Source organism: Anomaloglossus baeobatrachus, chromosome 2 (genome assembly GCF_048569485.1).
Source record: "Anomaloglossus baeobatrachus isolate aAnoBae1 chromosome 2, aAnoBae1.hap1, whole genome shotgun sequence".
In the NCBI taxonomy this organism is placed as follows: Eukaryota; Metazoa; Chordata; class Amphibia; order Anura; family Aromobatidae; genus Anomaloglossus; species Anomaloglossus baeobatrachus.
This window is the reverse complement of record NC_134354.1, coordinates 623,300,994-623,321,929: the sequence shown is the minus strand read 5'-3', so window position 1 is coordinate 623,321,929 and position 20,936 is coordinate 623,300,994. Positions and strand designations below refer to the sequence as shown.

At 45.1% G+C, this 20,936-nt stretch overlaps 1 protein-coding gene across 4 annotated transcripts in view; it reads right to left on the bottom strand.

The window, feature by feature from the left end:
* The window catches only part of DGKH (diacylglycerol kinase eta), a 353,417-nt gene that overhangs the window by 271,551 nt on the left and 60,930 nt on the right, over positions 1 to 20,936 (bottom strand). The window contains exon 1 of one of the 4 annotated variants that reach the window (XM_075336861.1): positions 1,448 to 1,535. The exons of the other annotated variants lie outside the window; for them this stretch is intronic. Within the exon in view, the coding sequence (XP_075192976.1) occupies positions 1,448 to 1,510 (63 nt within the window). The 5' untranslated portion in view covers positions 1,511 to 1,535. Of the gene's footprint in view, positions 1 to 1,447; positions 1,536 to 20,936 lie in introns of those variants that run through there. 4 annotated transcript variants of the gene reach the window in all.

Sequence of the window (20,936 nt, the reverse complement as noted above, 5' to 3'; positions counted from 1 at the left end):
CACTACAATACCCTCCTACCGTGGATAGGGTGAAGAATATATATTTTTTTTTTCTAGGGGGGGTGGGGGTTTCCATACATACAGTACTTTTATTTTCCACACCCTGTCCATGGTAGGAGGATACTGTAGTGTAGAGGCTGAAGATAAGCAGAAAAAAAAAGTATCTATAACAGAATAAGTATGAGAAATCCACTATAGCCTTTTTGTCGGATTCTTTCTCGTAATGGTTATTGAGATATAGATATATATATATATATATATATATTATATATATATATAAATAATCTCTATAATATTAGTGTAATATCTATCTATCTAGCTAGAGTATATATATCTGTATGTATGTATGTGTATATGTGTGTGTGTGTGTGTGTGTGTGTGTGTTTGTGTGTGATAATGGTGTATATATAACACCATTATCACACACACACACACACACACAAACACGTATATATACACATACACACACAATGTATATGTATGTATATATATATATATATATATATATATATATATATACACACACACACATACATACATACATATATACAAATATATATATTCTAGCTAGATGGATAGATAGATATTACACTGGGTGGTAATGCATAATATTATATAATAGGATCTGACCTCAAAACCCTACAAGTATTCCCGATCATGAACTAATCCTACTGTAAAAACTAGACTAAGGTAAAGCTGAAGAGTCTATAGAGAACAATATTAGTTACATTAAAGATACCATTTTGGAGTAATTAAAAGGAAGACTATATGAAATATAAAAGAATCTAAAGTAAAAGAAAATATAATAAATTTTGAAACTTGAATATAGCGTCCATACGAATGTAGAGTCTATGCCGTCAAGACCCCGTTGATTTCCATGGTCCATTCTAGGTGCTGTTATCTGACTTGATACAATACATCTAAAACTAGGACGACTCAAATGAAATAGATGGAGTTTAACACCTAATGATAGCCTTATATGATGATGAAGGCAACAAAGTATAATTTTCTATAATATTTCAAATAATAGTACAACTAGTTTGTGTCCAGTGCTAAAGGTATCTTTTTCCTATTTGTATCAGCTGAATGGCTCCATCCGGAAAACAGAGAGCATCTATTGATTTATTCACTAAAAACTATAAGCAGTGTGTGCCTGGATTTATCACTCAACAGCTACATTTTAAAGACGGAAAAAAATCTTCCGAGAGAAAGCAGCAGTTACAGATAAGTCGTCTCATATGCAGCAGCTTCCTTAATAGTCCATAGAGGTTCACTGAACAAGAACTATACAAATGGCGTATATCAGCCGTATGAGTAAAACCACTTGAGAGCATCACTACAGAGCAAACAAACAGAGGAGACTAATGCTCTCCAACTACCAGCAAGGAGAATGCATGGCCGCGACAAATGGAAATGTAGTAGAAAGGTAAAAGGTCACCATACGTACCTCAAGACAAACATTTACTGTCTGGGAAGAAGTATTCCAGAAAAGTATCGCCTGATCCCACATTTACACATGCCCCACGGTCGGAGCTCTAGAAGGATCGCTTGCCTGTACCCAAGTGCTTTATGGAAGAGGCGAGGGAAGGAGACGCTGTCATGCTGAAGTTTACTGGCAGAGTCCCAGATGGGAAGGCACAGAGCGCAGAGAATAATACCAAACGCTCATCTGGAAGGAGATTTATGGGGAACACCAAGTTTCTCCTCTCGCACCCAAATCTGGAGGTAGAAGACAAGCAGCTAAATCCAATTTGCCATGATCTGACGCTTAGATCTGGTTTGTGTGTATATTTGATCTGCACAGCAAATGTAATTTGCAAATTTAATTTACCTACAGTTTCCTAATGCCCATTAATGCGTCTCTTCTCTTTAAACGAGCTTTTACACCATTTAGAGTTCAGACAGACGGTGTTTGTAATTAGATGTGATCGATCCTGAAATATGGAAAATTGCACTGGTAGAGAGGGATAAACGGCCTGTCATTTCCTCCATAATTGTAACTAGCAGCAAATGAGAGAGATAACAAGTCTTTTCCAGCCCTTATCTATTCCTCCATCTACAGACCAAACCTTTCCAGCTCTACCCCATCAGAAGCAAACATTAGGACTCACCAGAAAGGCAATGTGCAGAGCCATGATTAAAGGCTAGGCCCAGCCATCATGTGCTCTGTCAAATATCCGCCGCATGTGACAGTGGCATCTGCAAACAGTGCGAAGACAAAAGGAGACATGGAAAATACCGCACTGCTGCGCCGCGTCCTGAGCCATCACTGCTTACACTACAGAACATAGTCATCCTTCCATTTAGGAGGTTTTCAAAAGACAAAAAATTGTTTGCATGAAAGTGTAGATTACAAAGGGCTTGTAGTCTGTACCCGGGGAGACGCATACAGTTAGGTCCAGAAATATTTGGACAGTGACACAATTTTCGCGAGTTGGGCTCTGCATGCCACCACATTGGATTTGAAATGAAACCTCTACAACAGAATTCAAGTGCAGATTGTAACGTTTAATTTGAAGGTTTGAACAAAAATATCTGACAGAAATTGTAGGAATTGTACACATTTCTTTACAAACACTCCACATTTTAGGAGGTCAAAAGTAATTGGACAAATAAACCAAACCCAAACAGAATATTTTTATTTTCAATATTTTGTTGCGAATCCTTTGGAGGCAATCACTGCCTTAAGTCTGGAACCCATGGACATCACCAAACGCTGGGTTTCCTCCTTCTTAATGCTTTGCCAGGCCTTTACAGCCGCAGCCTTCAGGTCTTGCTTGTTTGTGGGTTTTTCCGTGTTAAGTCTGGATTTGAGCAAGTGAAATGCATGCTCAATTGGGTTAAGATCTGGTGATTGACTTGGCCATTGTAGAAGGTTCCACTTTTTTGCACTCATGAACTCCTGGGTAGCTTTGGCTGTATGCTTGGGGTCATTGTCCATCTGTACTATGAAGCGCCGTCCGATCAACTTTGCGGCATTTGGCTGAATCTGGGCTGAAAGTATATCCCGGTACACTTCAGAATTCATCCGGCTACTCTTGTCTGCTGTTATGTCATCAATAAACATAAGTGACCCAGTGCCATTGAAAGCCATGCATGCCCATGCCATCACGGTGCCTCCACCATGTTTTACAGAGGATGTGGTGTGCCTTGGATCATGTGCCGTTCCCTTTCTTCTCCAAACTTTTTTCTTCCCATCATTCTGGTACAGGTTGATCTTTGTCTCATCTGTCCATAGAATACTTTTCCAGAACTGAGCAGGCTACATGAGGTGTTTTTCAGCAAATTTAACTCTGGCCTGTCTATTTTTGGAATTGATGAATGGTTTGCATCTAGATGTGAACCCTTTGTATTTACTTTCATGGAGTCTTCTCTTTACTGTTGACTTAGAGACAGATACACCTACTTCACTGAGAGTGTTCTGGACTTCAGTTGATGTTGTGAACGGGTTCTTCTTCACCAAAGAAAGTATGCGGCGATCATCCACCACTGTTGTCATCCGTGGACGCCCAGGCCTTTTTGAGTTCCCAAGCTCACCAGTCAATTCCTTTTTTCTCAGAATGTACCCGACTGTTGATTTTGCTACTCCAAGCATGTCTGCTATCTCTCTGATGGATTTTTTCTTTTTTTTCAGCCTCAGGATGTTCTGCTTCACGTCAATTGAGAGTTCCTTAGACCGCATGTTGTCTGGTCACAGCAACAGCTTCCAAATGCAAAACCACACACCTGTAATCAACCCCAGACCTTTTAACTACTTCATTGATTACAGGTTAACGAGGGAGATGCCTTCAGAGTTAATTGCAGCCCTTATAGTCCCTTGTCCAATTACTTTTGGTCCCTTGAAAAAGAGGAGGCTATGCATTACAGAGCTATGATTCCTAAACCCTTTCTCCGATTTGGATGTGAAAACTCTCATATTGCAGCTGGGAGTGTGCACTTTCAGCCCATATTATATATATAATTGTATTTCTGAACATGTTTTTGTAAACAGCTAAAATAACAAAACTTGTGTCACTGTCCAAATATTTCTGGACCTAACTGTAGCTCTGCACAGGAGCTGGAAACACAAAGCGGTAAATATTTAATCAAAACTATTTACAAAGATACTTTATTTATGTAGAAGTACAGGAGCTATAAAAGAAAGGTTTGCCTGCGCGATGTAACCGCACAGCACAGGAACAGTAACAGTATTGTCCTCCATTGTCCCTAAAGCAACAAGACATTTCCCAGATCTTTTCCCCCTCCATTTTATTTGTTAGGCGGCTTTCACACTACGTTTTTTTAACATGCGTCATGAACATTTTTTTTAACACAAAAACGGATCCAGTGCAAATGCGTTTTCATTTCAATGCATTTGCAATGGACTCGCGTCAACATGCGTTCACCTGCGTTTGCGTGCGTTATAGTGAGGATCCAGCGACTTGCAGTTTTTTAACTTTTTTCAAAAAAAGCTACTTGTAGCGTTTTTGAGCTGCGTCCAAATACTACAAATTGTGGGATCCTGACTATACTGCACACAAACGTATGTGAACGCTGGCATGCTGATAGACAGGATCCTGCTTGCTCTACTGAGCATGCACAGAAACCAGCCTGACGTTATCAGTCTCTCTCTCCCCCTCCCTCTCTCCCCCGCCTGAGAGCAGAGGACTCTTGTAACCAAGGTAAATATCGGGTAACCGCGGGCTTAGTTACCCGATGTTTATCTTGGTTACGTGTGCAGGGAGCAGGCAGCCATGCTCCTAGCAGCTGCAGACACTCGTAACCAATGTAAATATCGGGTATCCAAGCAAGTTACCCGATGTTTACCTTGGTTACGTGTGCAGGGAGCCGGCTCCTAGCAGCTGCAGACACTCGTAACCAATGTAAATATCAAGTATCTAAGCAAGTTACCCGATGTTTACCTCCGCAGCTGTCAGATGCCGGCTCCCAGTCTTTCACGTTCAGTTCCCCTCACTCCAGATCACATGACTCCAATGCCCGCCCATAAACTTAAAGTGACAGGATCCTGCAAAATAACACATGCGTTTTTCTTTGCAAAAACAGGATCCGCTATTGCAGCAAAAAACGTTCATGACGCATGCTAAAAAAACGTAGTGTGAAAGCAGCCTTAAGGCCCTGTCACACACAGAGATAAATCTGTGGCAGATCTATGGTTGCAGTGAAATTGTGGACAATCAGTGCCAGGTTTGTGGCTGTGTACAAATGGAACAATATGTCCATGATTTCACTGCAACCACAGATCTGCCAAAGATTTATCTCTGTGTGTGACAGGGCCTTTAGTCAGTTATGGAAACTAAATTTACAGCAATCCACCTTCAATGACAGATTAACAGTGATGGGCGGACGTACAGATACCCGGGATCCGCATCTCCAACACTGTTAAAAAAAAATAAATAAGTAAACAAAATAAAACCCCGATTCGGGTCCGAAATTGATCCCGGATACCTGGCCGGATTTCATTCCCCATATAAGTCTATGGGGACTCGAATCAGGTACATAAAAACGGTGGTAGAAGGGATAGGGTGATAGGAGCAAGCGCTTTATACTTACCGGTCTCAGCGCAGCTCTAACTCTGCTTCCGAGGCCGCTCACTCTACTTCCAGGACCACTCATTATCTTCATGCATATGCACTGCTTCCCGCTCACTGACAGTCCCATCGTCTCTTATTGGTTGCAGTCAGACAATGTCCCAGGCCTGTTTGACAGCATCTGACTGCAACCAGAGGTGCTGTGTGTATAGACTGATATAAAAATAAAAATTGGGTTCCCCTGTAATATGATACCCAGCACAGATTAAGCACACAGCTTCAGCCCCCAGCTGTGCACTTACCTTGGCTGTCTATTAAAATAAGAGGAACTGCATGAGGCTTTTATTTAAAAAAAAACAAAAAACAAACAACTATTCAAATAAACATTTTTTATACCCAGCCATGATAAAGCCGACAGCTGGGAGCTTGTAGTCTCAGGCTGGGGAGGCCCATAGTTCTTGGGCTCCCAGCAGGCATAAAATAGCATCCTGCAGCCTCCCTGGATTGTCGCATCCATTAGATGTAAAAATCCAGGAACTTTACCTGACTCATCTCGATTGCCCTAGTACGGTGGCAATAAGGGTTTAATAACAATTTACAGCCGCCACTAAGCCCTATATTAGTAATGGGAGGCATCTATGAGGACCCTCCCCCCCATTACCAATCTTGTAAGGCTACTTTCACAGCAGCAGGGGTTTTTTTTTGCTTTTTTTTTTTGTTTTTTGTTTTTTTTTTTTTTTAACTGCGGCACGAATAGATTTTTTGCCGCAAAGCCGGATCCTTTACAAATGCATTGTCATTTCAATGCATTTGCAATGAAATCGTGGTCACATGCGGTTGCATGCGACATACACTGGATCCGGTGAGATGCAGTATTTTACCTTTTTTCAAAAATGCTAATTGCAGCGTTTTTGTCCTCGGGCAAAATACTGCATCTCACTGGATCCGATGCATTGCGGCGGTACCTGCAATGTATTTCAATGGGTGCCGGATCCTGCTGTACTGGAAGTCGCCGGATCCTGATAGACAGGATCCGGTTTTCTGTACTGAGCATGCCCAGAAAGCAGCCTGGCATGGTCAGTACAGAAATCTCTCTCGCTCTCAGACAGAAGACCAGGATCGTGGAGGAGTGAGAGGGAATGATAAAGATGGAGTCCCTAAGTGAATCTGTGTATTTATTTCTAATAAAGTACAGTGGAACCCGCTTAACGAGTAACTCAGTTAGCGAGTGTTTTGCTTAACGAGCAAAGCTTGCTGTAAATTTGTAACTCGGTTTACGAGCAAGCTTTGCCGTACGAGCAAAACACTCACCGCACACACTTCCGGTTCCGTACATCCACCGACCTCTATCCCGCTCTTGCAGTCCATACAAACACACGCACAAACACACACATATTATGCTCCCCTTATTTTCCGTTCCATCGCCGGCCTCATGGTTCCTGTAGTTCGCCGCTACAGGATGTGAATCGGGTAACCATTGCGACGAGGGAGGAACTTCCGCTGTCGGCCACTACTCAAAGGCAGCACGCTGGCCAATCAGAGGCAAGCGGCTCTTGCTTTTGACATCAGCGCTTTGGCGGAGGAAGTTCCTCCCTCGTTGCGATGGTTACCTGATACACAGCCTGTACTGGCGAACTACAAGATCCAGGAGACCGGCGATGGAACGGAAGGTAAGGTGAGCATAATATGTGTTTATGCCTGTTTGTGTGTATTTGTGCTTGTGTGGAATGATAGAATAGGGGACCAGGATGGGACATTTAACAAGTTGTGGAACGAATTGTCTGCATTGCAATGATTTCCTATGGGAAATCTTGCTTTGCTGAACGAGTAACTTGGTTAACAAGCACAGTCCCAGAACGGATTGTTCTCGTTAACCAAGGTTCCACTGTATTTTTTCTCTGTGTGATGTCTTTTTTAACCCTTTATTGTAAATTCTCAATGGCTGGGTCAAACTTGGCCTGACATTAAGAATCTCGGGCTTTATACCACCTGGTAAAACAAAGCTGGTATTAACCCCTTATTTCCCAGCGTGCCACTCAGCACCGCCAGAAGATGGCGCTTCTATGAAAGCGCCATTTTCTGGGGCGACTGTGGACTGCAATTCGCAGCGGGGGGTCAGAAAGCTTGGGCCACCCTGCGCTGTGGATTACAATCCACAGCTGCCTAGTTGTACCTGGCTGGACATAAAAATTGGGCGAAACCCACGTCGTTTTGTTTTTTGTTTTTTCTTTTTTAATTATTTCATTAAATTCATTGCATTGTTTTTAACACTGTTAATACAAAAAGTTAAAAACAGTTAAAACCAGGGAAAGCCTGTTCAAGCCTTGTTCACACTTAATGTTTTTGATGCTTGTTTTATGAAAAAAAAAAAAACGCAGATTTATCAAATCAGACTCACGTGATTCATCTTTTTCTTGCATGTGTAACTTATGGTGCTTTTTTTGGGCATATCAATTCAGTGGGGTTTTTTTACTGTAGGTTTTCTCCTTTGAGAACCAAATAACCATGCATTAAAAAACGTAAAACAAAACAAAACAAAAAAAAAAATAATAATAATAATAATAATAATAATAATAATAATAATAATATGCATCATCTCCATTGAGTTTTTATTTTTTTTAAACATAGCTTGCATTTTTCAGGCAGGAAAAAACTATAAAAACTGCTATTTATGTACAGTGTTTTAAAGGGTTATCTGATCCTTACAAAGCTACAAAGTAAAGATGTTGTTTGGCCGCTGTGCTCTGCTTTACTAGTGGTTTCATATATCCACTCACGCTACAATAGCAAACATACACCACCCATGACCAGGAACGTCTGCCTAAAAATAAAACTTCTTTAAATAATACATTGGCAGCTATGTAATGAAGTGCGAGTACATTACGTAGAAGACTTATTCATTCCACGAAAACGATACAACTTGTAACTAAAGTGAAGGACGTCGCTTGCTCAGGTTTTCTTCCAGTACCAACTACACGAAACGCGATCTGTGCTCCGTGATCTTTATCTAAATATCAGTTTCGTGGCTACATGTTACAAGGCGGTGGCTTGTATTTTAGGATATGCAGAGAATAGGATATAGAAGTAACAGAAGGACATTAACAATTGAAGACATCATTAAAACAATGGCGACCAATGGAATTACTAAAATAAAGTAGACCGAGTACAGAAGCCATTTCCAGCCTTATTGTGTACTGTATCAAATGGACCAATGCACTTGCTTGTCCAATGGAACAGCTTTGGTCCCATCTCCCCTTTTATCAGAAAGTCCCTGATAATGTATGGATAAGCTGGATAAACTGGCTCCCAGGTCAGTGAAACAAACATTTAGTCAAACATGGGGGTGCACTGGATCCTATATATACCTTATAGTAGTGTTGCGGTATCTAAAGACACCACCCCAGTGGGGGTTTTTTTGTTTTTTTATTTCGCTCTTTAAATGTAAGCCCGTTGCACACGTTCTTATACTCACCTGCCGCCATCTTCTTCTGTTATCGTCACCGTTCTGGTCGGCCTCCTTTGATTCCTGGCCAGCTGGCAGCTCCAGTGTTTCACAGGGCGCACCGAAGGTCACAACTCTATCCAAGTCTATGAGAGCCTCGTTCTGGCTCTCATAGAGTGCTTGTGAAGTAACTTACGACCAGTCAAAAGATACGGGTACAAGATGGTGTCGCGAACCGGAGGGGTGCCAAAAAAAGATCAAATCGCTGTAGGGTGAGTATGAAAGTAGGGGCAGTGGATTTAGATTTAAAAGCACCCCTTATGCGCTAAAAAACAAAAAGCGGGAGTGGTGCGTTAAGGAGGACCATTTACCAGTTTGAACATATTAAACTGCCCACATCATGGAATAATGGCTGTAGAGCAGATTAAAATGTAGTTTATTTTTTTTAGATTTCTCCCCCCTATTATGGAGATAATAGTTTGCAAAGTTTAAGGACTTTTTTTTAACCCTGAATGACATTGACCAATCATCAGCAAGAAGTGCAGGAAACGAACATCCCCCCCTTCACAGAGAAGGTAAGATGAATTTGCTTTCTCCTGAGACACGTAATGATAGACAGCCTTGCTCTCCTTAATTAGCTCATTAACTAATGTATAGTATTGAGCAGATTTTTCATCTCAGGGCAGTCAATGTGAGAGGAGGGGGATACAGCTGAGTTGTCAGAGCTGTAAGATGAGAGATGCAGAGGTGTGTGTAATCACATTCAGCTCAGCTCCGCCTGCCCCCACACTGACTGCCACCATATGAAAGCTGGAGGTGTTTGTAATCACACACTGCTCTGCACTAATTTACACCGTAGGTGTAGAGATCAAGGCTGAGAAAACAGGCTTTCTCCTGAAAGATATATAGTGATGGCATGGAGCATTATGTTCCATCACTACATATCTTTCAGGAGAAAGCCTGCTGTACGGTAATTTTTTTCTGGGGGGGTGTTTTTCCCTCTCCTTAACACCTCCTACATTTTATTCTGCAATATTAGGCAGGGTAAAAGTAAATGCCAAAGAGAAGAATCTCTAATAACACCCTGATGGGTTTATCATAAATTATATCTTAAGCTTTACAAGCTAATATTTCCACAACGGAGATGGGAATTAAGAAGTAAAGGCATTTATTTCAACTCTGCAGTCACTATTCCATGATGTGGCCTGTTTCACATGTTCAAACTGGTAAAATAGCCCCTTTAAAAGGAAGTGTGCCAGCCTACATGTACACCTCAAACTAACCACATAGCCTAGTAAAACAGGGAGCAATTATAACATCTTTTTAGCTACACAGCTATACCAAAGAGAAGCGGCACGGTGGCTCAGTGGTTAGCACGGCAGTCCTGCAGCGCTGGGGTCCTGGGCTCAAATCCCACCAAGGACACCATCTGCAAGGAGTCTGTATGTTCTCCCTGTGTATGCGTGGGTTTCCTCCAGGTACTCCGGTTTCCTCCCACACTCCAAAAACATACTCATAGGGACTTTAGATTGTGAGCCCCAATGGGGACAGTGTTGCCAATGTTGTGGAATTAACAGCACTATATAAATGAATAGATATTATATTATTATTAAGCTAGAGAGAAGAAAGTGATATGCTTGCGGTCTCCTAAAGATGTACAGATTCTCTTTAAAGAGAACCGAACATCAGGATTTTTATATATAAAGAAAAGCCAGTGCTATACTGCCGCTAGGATGCTGAATGTAAGCATGCCCTTGGTTCTGAGATTGGAGGTTTTATTTCAGAATTATGTGCAAGTTCCAGCAATGCACTGTCATTTGATTGGCAGGTGCAACAGAAAAAGAATATGTGGGTCAAGTTTTGCTATCTATTCCCGCCCCTATCTGCTGCCTGGACTTCACAATGTTAAACGGTCTGGGCTCCTTCCAGGTATGATCGGTTCTGTCACGTGATAAGAACGTGTTCGAAATGCAGCCCAGACAGTCTAATATCTACAGGGGCTGGGAAGCGGACAGGGTTCGGAAAAGATAGCAAAACCCATCCAACATATCACATACACACACACAAGATTTACTATGCTGCACACCCAAAAAGGTAATTTTCTTAACACGTTCGTTCAAGACCATGTTGCAAAAATAAGTACACTTCCAGCCAAAGTCTTTTGAGCAAAACAAAACCCCACACAAGTCTAATTATTCATTGAACAGGTGTCCAGTAGACAGTTGACTATAAACGGCTGATACTTATCAAAGAAATTCCTTTCCCATTTCATGCTGTCAGCAATGGCACCACATGGAAGAGAAATGTCACAAGAGCTTTGAAATAAAATTATTTCTTTACACAAGCAAGGTGAAGGCAGATCAGCAAAGCTTTACTTATGTCAGAATACTGTAGGAAACGTGATACAAAAATTGTATGCAGGTGGAACTGCATTCATCTCACAGAGACATCCAGGCCAAGCACAGACGTTTACACCTAAACAAGTGCATCTTCTAATTTGAAGGTTTGAGGAAACTCTGCATGCAAATTCATCGCAGTTAAGGAATGAAGGCTCTGACAAAGGCTCCACCGAAACGCGCGTTAAGGTGGCCGCCATCGAGCTGTGGGACTAGTATATTAATTATCCAGTAACTGGGGGCTGCAGCCTCTAACTGTATGCTTTATCTGTGCTTTATATTTTTAACATTTATTTTTATGCAAAAAAGCATTAAAATATACACCTTTATTGATATAGAGCTAAAAAGAGCAACCTTAATTACTCTGGTGCAAATAAGTCAAGCTCATAAAGCCATCACCACCTACGGTGAATACACCATGGCCACTTGAGTCAGCCTAAAGGCCCCGTCACACTAAGCAACATCGCTAGCAACATCGCTGGTAACGAACAACTTTTGTGACGTTGCTAGCGATGTTGCTGTGTGTGACATCCAGCAACAACCTGGCCCCTGCTGTGAGGTCGTTGGTTGTTGCTGAATGTCCTGGGACATTTTTTAGTTGTTGCTGTCCCGCTGTGAAGCACAGATCGCTGTGTGTGACAGCGAGACAGCAACAACTAATGTGCAGTGAGCAGGGAGCCAGCTTCTGCTGAGGCTGGTAACTAATGTAAACATCGGGTAACCAAGAAGCCCTGTCCTTGGTTACCCGATATTTACCTTTGATACCAGCCTCCTCCGCTCTCACTGCCTGTGCTGCCGGCTCCTGCTCTGTGCACAGATAGCTGCAGCACACATCAGGCAATTAACCCGATGTGTGCTGTAACTAGGAGAGCAAGGAGCCAGCGCTCAGTGTGCGCTGCTCCCTGCTCTGTGCACATTTAGCTGCAGCACACATCGGGTTAATTAACCTGATGTGTGCTGTAACTAGGAGACTGGGGGCTGGTCACTGGTTGCTGGTGAGCTCACCAGCAACTCGTGTAGCCACGCTCCAGCGATCCCTGCCAGGTCAGGTTGCTGGTGGGATCGCTGGAGCGTCGCAGTGTGACAGCTCACCAGCAACCTCCTAGCAACTTACCAGCGATCCCTATCGTTGTTGGGATCGCTGGTAAGTTGCTTAGTGTGACTGGACCTTAATAAAGGACATTCCCATCAGGGGTCCTATCTGGTGATGGCCACAAGAGATAATAAACACAGGGGAAAAAAACTAAACAAACAAACCAAAAAGTGATATTGCTGTGAGCAAAGGACAGTGGTCCAATTGGCAAAAAAACACAACAAAAGAAATAATGAATACCTAAAAAACAAATCAATGTGCACTCATATTCCTGACAGTGGTCAGTCATAAATAGACATTAATACACAAAAGATTTTCCAGGTATTAAAATAGGAATGGTCTCACCCAGTCCCTTTTCATATGAGGTCATGCAGTCTCTCCATCCCAGTCAGTAGAGTCGTCCACCATATACTAACCCTACTACTCTTTGGGTTCAAAAAATAAGAAATAACTGCTGCCCCGGACTTCCGTCCTAACAAGGACGGACCACATCTAAGGTCTCAAGCTGGACCCCTACGCTGACCCTGATGACATCCCGACGCGTTTCGTCATTAAGACACCTCAGGGGACACAATAATTGTCAGTCAGGTCCTTGTTGCCAGCCCTCACAAAACCATAGTGTCAGAGATTCTGGCGTGGCCAAAACTGGGGTCATTTAAACATACGAGTCATATAATTGCTCCAATCAGGAGGTACAGCTCACCTGATGTTTATTTAGTAAGGATTATGTGGATCCTGCCATGTGGGTTTAGTTCAGCATGTGTGGTTATATTTCCTGGATAATGTCGCGTGCGTTCCACAGAGGTAACGCCCATGATACCCGGAAGTGCAAATCAAATCAACACCTCAGTAAATGTGCCACTAAATCCCACTCCTTCCGGACTGCGTTTCACCTATAAAAGGTCTAAACCGTAATGGGAGGTGCACATCAGGAAATCCCCCCGCGTCACCTCCGGCCAGTCACATTAATCACCCGAAGAGGGGAAACACATCCTGCACGTACCGGCACTGGAGAAAAGGGACTTCCCGTCACCTAGAACCATGTGACCGGAACTGCGCGTCAGAGCTGCAGCGCGCATCACTTCCTACCATGCGTGCCAATCATGGGTATAGAGGAAACTGTCACGCGCACACCGGAAATAAGGGGGAACCTTTATTTCAACGGAGCACATATTTCAGTCCCCCAGGTCTCAGTTTAGATAGCACAAGTAAGGGAAAATGTATCAGAGATCGGAGACGCACGCTCCAGATGGAGCAAGCACATCCTCCAGTCCTCCGGGTCTTGGTTTATATAGCCCAAATAAGGGAAAATGTAACAGTGACCAAAGACACACGCCGGTGTCACTCGATATATTGTCATCAATCCATCAAACCATATGTATGGATGAAAATAAAGAGTGACAGGGGTGTGCCAGAGGTGGGAAGAGGAAAGTCACTCCCCTCCTGGCATATTCAAGTGGGGAGGGTTTGCATTTGATATAGATAATATGACTCAGTAACTGAGTCCTATACATAACGGAATAAACTCCCGACTGGCAAGACTCCTCCCACAGATTGAGCTCCAAAAGGCATAACACCACCAACATGTGTCTGACATAGCACCATTTATCCGGTCCCAACACATGACATCGGACTAATAAGATGGATCCCTTTAGGAGACTCAATCAGATGAACAAGCACGTCAACCACACAAGTCTTAAAGGGAACCTGTCATCAGAAATTTCGCCCAAAAGCTAAAAGATTCCCCCTCTGCAGCTCCTGGGCTGCATTCTAGGAAGGTCCCTGTTATTATTGTGCCCCATGTGAGACCAAAATAAAGCCTTTATAAAGTTCTACCTTTTTGTATGCAGCTTCTGTAAATTCGTCACGGGGGCGGGCTCTCTGCCGTCCGTTATTCTGCCTCCTGGTCCTGTATGCCGCCCCCATCGCTCCTTTCCATATCTGATGCACCGCCCACTGCTCCAGCCATCCCCGCGCATGCCCAGTGCCAGTCTCACAGGACTGAGCAGTTTGACCGCTGGTGACATGTGCGCAGACAAGTGATTATGGACGGGACTGTGACTGTTATCAGCAAGTACCCGGCCATAATCTCTTGAGCGCGCAAACCTCTCCAGCGGTCAGACACACTGTGCTCAGGGTAGTGCTAGACTGTATGGGCTGCTTTCAGGGATGACGTCCCTTTGTCATGTGATAGGGGCGTGTTCAAAATACTATCACATGACAAAGGGACGTCATCCCTGGAAGCAGCCCATACAGTCTAGCACTACCCTGAGCACAGTGTGTCTGACCGCTGGAGAGGTTTGCGCGCTCAAGAGATTATGGCCGGGTACTTGCTGATAACAGTCACAGTCCCGTCCATAATCACTTGTCTGCGCACATGTCACCAGCGGTCAAACTGCTCAGTCCTGTGAGACTGGCACTGGGCATGCGCGGGGATGGCTGGAGCAGTGGGCGGTGCATCAGATATGGAAAGGAGCGATGGGGGCGGCATACAGGACCAGGAGGCAGAATAACGGACGGCAGAGAGCCCGCCCCCGGGACGGATTTACAGAAGCTGCATACAAAAAGGTAGAACTTTATAAAGGCTTTATTTTGGTCTCACATGGGGCACAATAATAACAGGGACCTTCCTAGAATGCAGCCCAGGAGCTGCAGAGGGGGAAGCTTTTAGCTTTTGGGCGAAATTTCTGATGACAGGTTCCCTTTAAGAACAAGTCAAACCCCTAGGGTCTAATTTGGTCCACACAGTGTTATTCTATTCCACATTAGTTCTTGAACCGCACAATATATGACGGTACACACGTGTAAATAACAATATGTGACTCTAAGATATAATATTAAGCCACAACCAAAATGGTAATCTAGAGTGGGCAGAATCAAAATTCATCCCAAAGTCCCATTTGGTGGACACTGAAGGGGTATGAGGATAATATAGACAACAGGGATACACCGTCCACAAAAGGCTAAATAAAGCTGTTGAAAAGTAATTGCTCATTTAGACCCTTGGGGGAGAGAGTTTCTAGTTTAAAAATCCACCTTGTCTCTCTTTGCAGGATGAGTCTATCCCAATCCCCTCCTCTTTTGGGTCTCAAAACTTTATCAATTCCAATGAACCTCAACACACGTACATCTTCACCCAATTTTTCGGTGACGTTTAACATTTATTTTTACACCACGATATAGACCCACAGAGGATCTCTCATTGGTTGACGTCAGATACACTGTTACACAGGGTGGGGGCACTGTCTGACTGCAACCAATCACAGACGCAGGAACTGGCGGTGGACAAGGAAAGCAGTGCATATGGATGAGCAATAATGAGTGCCCCGGAAGCAGTTACAGTCATGCAGGAGACCCAGTAAGTATAACGGGCTTGCTTTATTCTTATTTTCTTTATTTTTCCTTTATTTTTTATTTCCCGAGTTGCTGAATCCAGATCAATACCTGGAGTTCCAATCACTTTGTCATGTTGGAAAAGTGCATGTATACCAAAAGGCACAATGATCCATTTCACAGAGACCATTGCTGTATTTCTTATGAAGAACAAAAAGTAATTCAGTGGCCAAATAGGTCTCCTGAACTGAACCCAATCAAACACCTATAGGGAATTCGGAGGAGACAAGTTGAGCATCAGTACAGTCGGCTGACAGTCACTGCTGGAAGCGCGGTTACAGCTGCCGAACACTAAGCACTGAGCGGCGACTGAAACCGCGAAGAACAAGGCTGCCAGGAGGAATAACGTTATTATTCATTCACATATCGTTCATTATTGAATAGCACTGGTGCCTTGCCATGGTAGCCCAATGACTGAAAATCAATCGGGTGAACGTAGCCTAACAAAAATTCTATTCACCTCCTTTTTCAATCCCCCACCACCAGAGGTTGCCAGCAGTCATGTGTTATACAGCAATACTGCAGCCAATCACTGGCTGCAGTGGTCTTCTGGTGAACATACAAGCATCACTGCTGCGACCGATGACTGAGTGCAGCGGTCACCTGCATGTACAGCCAGAGCAGCCGGCAGTAGCAATGTAAACAAATTACCTGGGGCCACAGAAGTGGATGATTTAAAAGATTTTATTTTGGCACATTCCTTGCTCTCAGAGAAACGTTTAGTCCTGCACAGCCCTTAACATCCTGTTTACAGCAGAAGAGGTAAGGTGGGATCACGGAGAAGGTACCGTAACTTGGAACTTCCTATTCCTGTCCTGTTTTCCCGGATGGAGGGATCAATGATAGTTTACTGCCAGGAAATAAGTGCCAAGGCAGACAGACTGTGCTGCTGCAGGGTATCAGGGGGCATACTGTGCCATAAGAGATGGGCATCTCCTTACCAGTCTGACCCAACACACAGCTACTGAAGCACTGATGTGAAGAATCCCGAGAGGGTTCAGCTGAGCCCACCGAACTGGCAGCAGGGGCAGGATCATCACATGTGTGTGGAGGTTTAATGACCCTCCCTTGACATATTAATTGGGCAGCCTGAATTTAGCCGTCCAGTTGCTTACGCTCTCCGGAGAGATAAGCCGCCTCTCGGGGGATAAGCCACCTGCTGAACGCTGGGCCGAATGTTTGGGCAGTATAAGGCTATGTGCCCACGTTGCTTTTTTATGTGCTTCTTTTCTGCACATAAAAATGACATTTTTGTGTACTCACCGTAAAATTTCTTCCTTGGAGCCTTTCATTGGGGGACACAGACATTGGGTTATATGGTGTCTCCAGGGGAGGCTTGACACTAGATTTGCAAAAGTGTTAGCTCCTCCTCCCACAGCATATACCCCAGCTAGGCAGGAAACTAGCTCAGTTTGGTGTAAAAGCAGTAGGAGAAGGACAACCAAAACCACAAGGGCGGGAGCTGTGTCCCCCAATGAAAGGCTCCAGGAAAGACATTTTACGGTGAGTACACAAAAATGTCATTTTCTTTCTAGCCTTTTCATTGGGGGACACAGACAGCGGGACGTCCCAAAGCAGTCCCTGGGTGGGAACTGAACTATTAACAGTGTATAACATCAGACTAAGATCTGACGAATGACTGCAACTGCAGTGAACATATATCAAACACTGTCAACAAATCGAGCAGTGGCCACTTATAAATGGGCCACTGCTGCCTGAAGGACTTGTCTTCCAAGAGCAGCATCCGCGGAGGCTTGCGAATGCACTCTGTAGAATTATGTAAACGTGTGCACACTGGACCAGGTAGCGGCCTTGCAAAGTTGGGTCGTCGAAGTCTGATGGCGGATAGCCCAGGAGGCACCCACTGCTCGTGTAGAGTGGGCCTGCACAGATTGGGGGGGGGAAACGACACCTCGTGCTTTGTAAGTTTCACAGATGGCAGTCCTGATCCATCGAGAAATCGTGGATTTGGAAGCCCGGTCGCCCTTTTTGTGTCCTTCTGAGAGGACGAAAAGGGCATCGGACTTGCGCAACGGCGCTGTTCTGGAGATGTAGATCCGCAGAGCCTTGACAAGATCGAGAGTGTGAAGGGCTTTCTCAAAAGGAGTGGACCGGGGCCGGGCAGAAAGACGGCAACACAATGTCCTCGTTCAGGTGGAAAGAGGATACGACCTTCGGAAGGAAGGCAGGGAAAGCCGAAGAACCACCTTATCATGATGGAATATCAAGTAAGGTGAACGACAGGAAAGAGCTGCCAGTTCGGACACTCGCCTGATAGAGGTGATAGTGACTAAAAAGGCAACTTTCCAAGATAGTCTTTGAAGAGAGATTTCTCTCAGAGGTTCGAAGGGAGGAAGTTGAAGAACTCCCAGAACCAGATTCAGATCCCAGGGATCCAAGGGGTGGAGATAAGGAGGGACCAAATGTGCTACCCCTTGAAGGAAGGTACAGACCTGAGGCGAGAAGCCTGGAAAAAAAAAAAAAAAAAAAAAAAAAAAAAAAAAAAAAAAAAAAATCGACAAGGCAGAAACTTGTCCTTTAAGGGTACTGAGAGCAAGACCAGAGTCCAGACCGTCTTGCAGAAAGCAAGAACGTTAGGGATTGAAAAGGTCAGGGGTGACCGACCATGACGGTCACACCAGGCAAGATAGGTCTTCCAGGTCCTGTGGTAAATGCTGGCGGAGGAAGGCTTCCGAGCATTAAGCATAGTATGAACTACACTGGGAGAAAACCCCGATCTGGCTAGAATCAGGGATTCAAGCGCCACGCCGTCAAATGCAGCTGTGCCGTATTCTGGTGGAATATTGGCCCTTGCGACAGAAGATCCGGGCGGTCGGGAAGACGCCAGGGAGTGTCGCTGAGAAGTTGGAGGAGCTCTGGGTACCAGGCCCTCCTGGGCCAGTCCGGGGCCACAAGGATCACCGGAATTCCCTCCGCTTTGATTTTCTTGATTACTCTCGGAATGAGAGGAAACGGAGGGAAGATGTAGGGTAGGCGGAACTGCGACCATGGAAAGACTAGAGCGTCGGAGCCTAACACTAGCGGGTCTCTCGACCGCGATATGAAGGGACGTATTTTGGCATTCATTCGAGACGCCATGAGGTCCACATCCGGGAGCCCCCAACGAAGAGTGATCTGATGGAACACTTCGTCGTGGAGGGACCATTCTCCCGCTGCTAGACCTTGCCTGCTGAGAAAGTCTGCGGCCCAGTTGTCTACCCCTGGGATATGGACAGCTGATGTGCAGAGAGCGCTCGGAAGGAGACCAGCGTCCCTGAACAGTGTGGTGGAGAAACACCGCCCCCCAGCCTATCAGGCTGGCATCCGTCGTGACAACCTGCCAGTGGACCGGGCGGAAGGACTTCCCTTGAGATAGGGATGAGACTTGAGTCCACCAGACGAGGGAGCTGAGCGCAGACAGAGACAGGCGGACTGACCGGTCCAGGGAAGCTGTATTCTTGTCCCAGGAGGATAGAAGATCCAGCTGTAGAGGGCGCAGATGGAATTGGGCAAAGGACACGGCTTCCATGACCGCCACCATTTTGCCTAACACTCTCATTCCATTCCGAAGGGATGTGCGACGGCGAGAGAGGAGGGATTGCGCAGCCCGAATCAGGGAAGCCCTCTTGTCCTCTGGAAGGAAAATCTGGGACTGAGCCGTGTCTATCAGCATACCTAGGAAGGTGATGCGCTGATGGGGAATGAGGGATGACTTGTTGAAATTGACAAGCCACCCTAGCCTTGACAGGGTGTCTAGGCAAATCTGCACGCTTTCTGAGCAAACGTGAGGAGAGCTCCCTTTGACCAGAAGCTCGTCCAAGTAGGGAACGACCAGGATGCCTCTGGGGTGTAAAATGGACATGACGGCCGCCATGACCTTTGTGAAGACCCGAGGTGCAGTAGCTAGTCCAAAGGGAAGGGCCCTGAATTAGAAATGACGGTGTCCTACGGCAAAGCGAAGGAACCGTTGATGAGAGACACATATGGGAATGTGTAAATAGGCATCTTGAACGTCTATGGAAGCTAGGAATTCTCCAGGTTCCATGGCGGCTAGCACTGCTCTCAGAGATTCCATTCGTTAAGTACGAATGCGTACGAATTTGTTTAGCCGTTTGAGGTCCAAGATAGGGCGGACAGAGCCATGTTTTTTGGGAACGACAAAAAGGTTTGAATAGAAACCTTTGCCGCGCTGTTCCAGGGGCACTGGAATGATAACGTTTGCCTTTTGTAAAGAAGCTATGGCCTGAAGTAAGGCCTGGTTTTGTGTCTTGGACTTTGGGAGACGAGAACGCAGAAACCTGGTGGCAGGCAGGGAATGGAAATCGATCTTGTAACCCAAGGTGACGATTTCTCGAACCCAGGCATCGTGAGTGTGTTCTAGCCAGATATCACGGAAAAGCAGAAGCCGTCCTCCCACAGGAGTCGGATCTGCGGGATACCTGGCGTCATGCTGAGGGGGCCTGTACAGATCGAGGTCCCTTGGATTTGGACTGCTTGTAGTGGGAACGCCAAGAAGAGCCCCTTGAGGGACCGGATCCTTGATCTGAGCGTTGGGACGGTCCTTGGGCCGATGGCTTTTGGGAGGCCGGTCGAAAGGACCGCCTGCGCCAGGAAGATTTTTTGAGATTTCTGGCTACAGGCCGCTTTTGTGGTAGAATGGTACTTTTACCACCCGTCGCCTCAGATATGAGCTTGTCCAGGGATTCACCAAATAGACTGTGGACAGGGACTTTTTGGAGACATTGTCCGCATTCCAGATTTTTAGCCACAGAACCCCGCGGGCGAAGACAGCATTGGCTGCCGTTAGGGCCGACCAGCTGGCTGCATCTAGAGAGCCGAGAAGAATATAATTAGAGGCGAGAGAGAACAAATCAAGAATCTCAAGAGTCTCTGGAGGAATATTGCAAGGGCGGAGCAACTTGCGCAAGTTCCTACTCCACACGCTCATAGCTCTAGCCACCCATGTTATGGCAAACAGGGGGCGTAGAGAGGAGCCCGAAGCCTGAAAAATAGATTTGAGCGCAGCATCAACTGCGCGGTCAGACGAATCCTTAAGAGATGCGTTGTCTGAAACAGACATAACC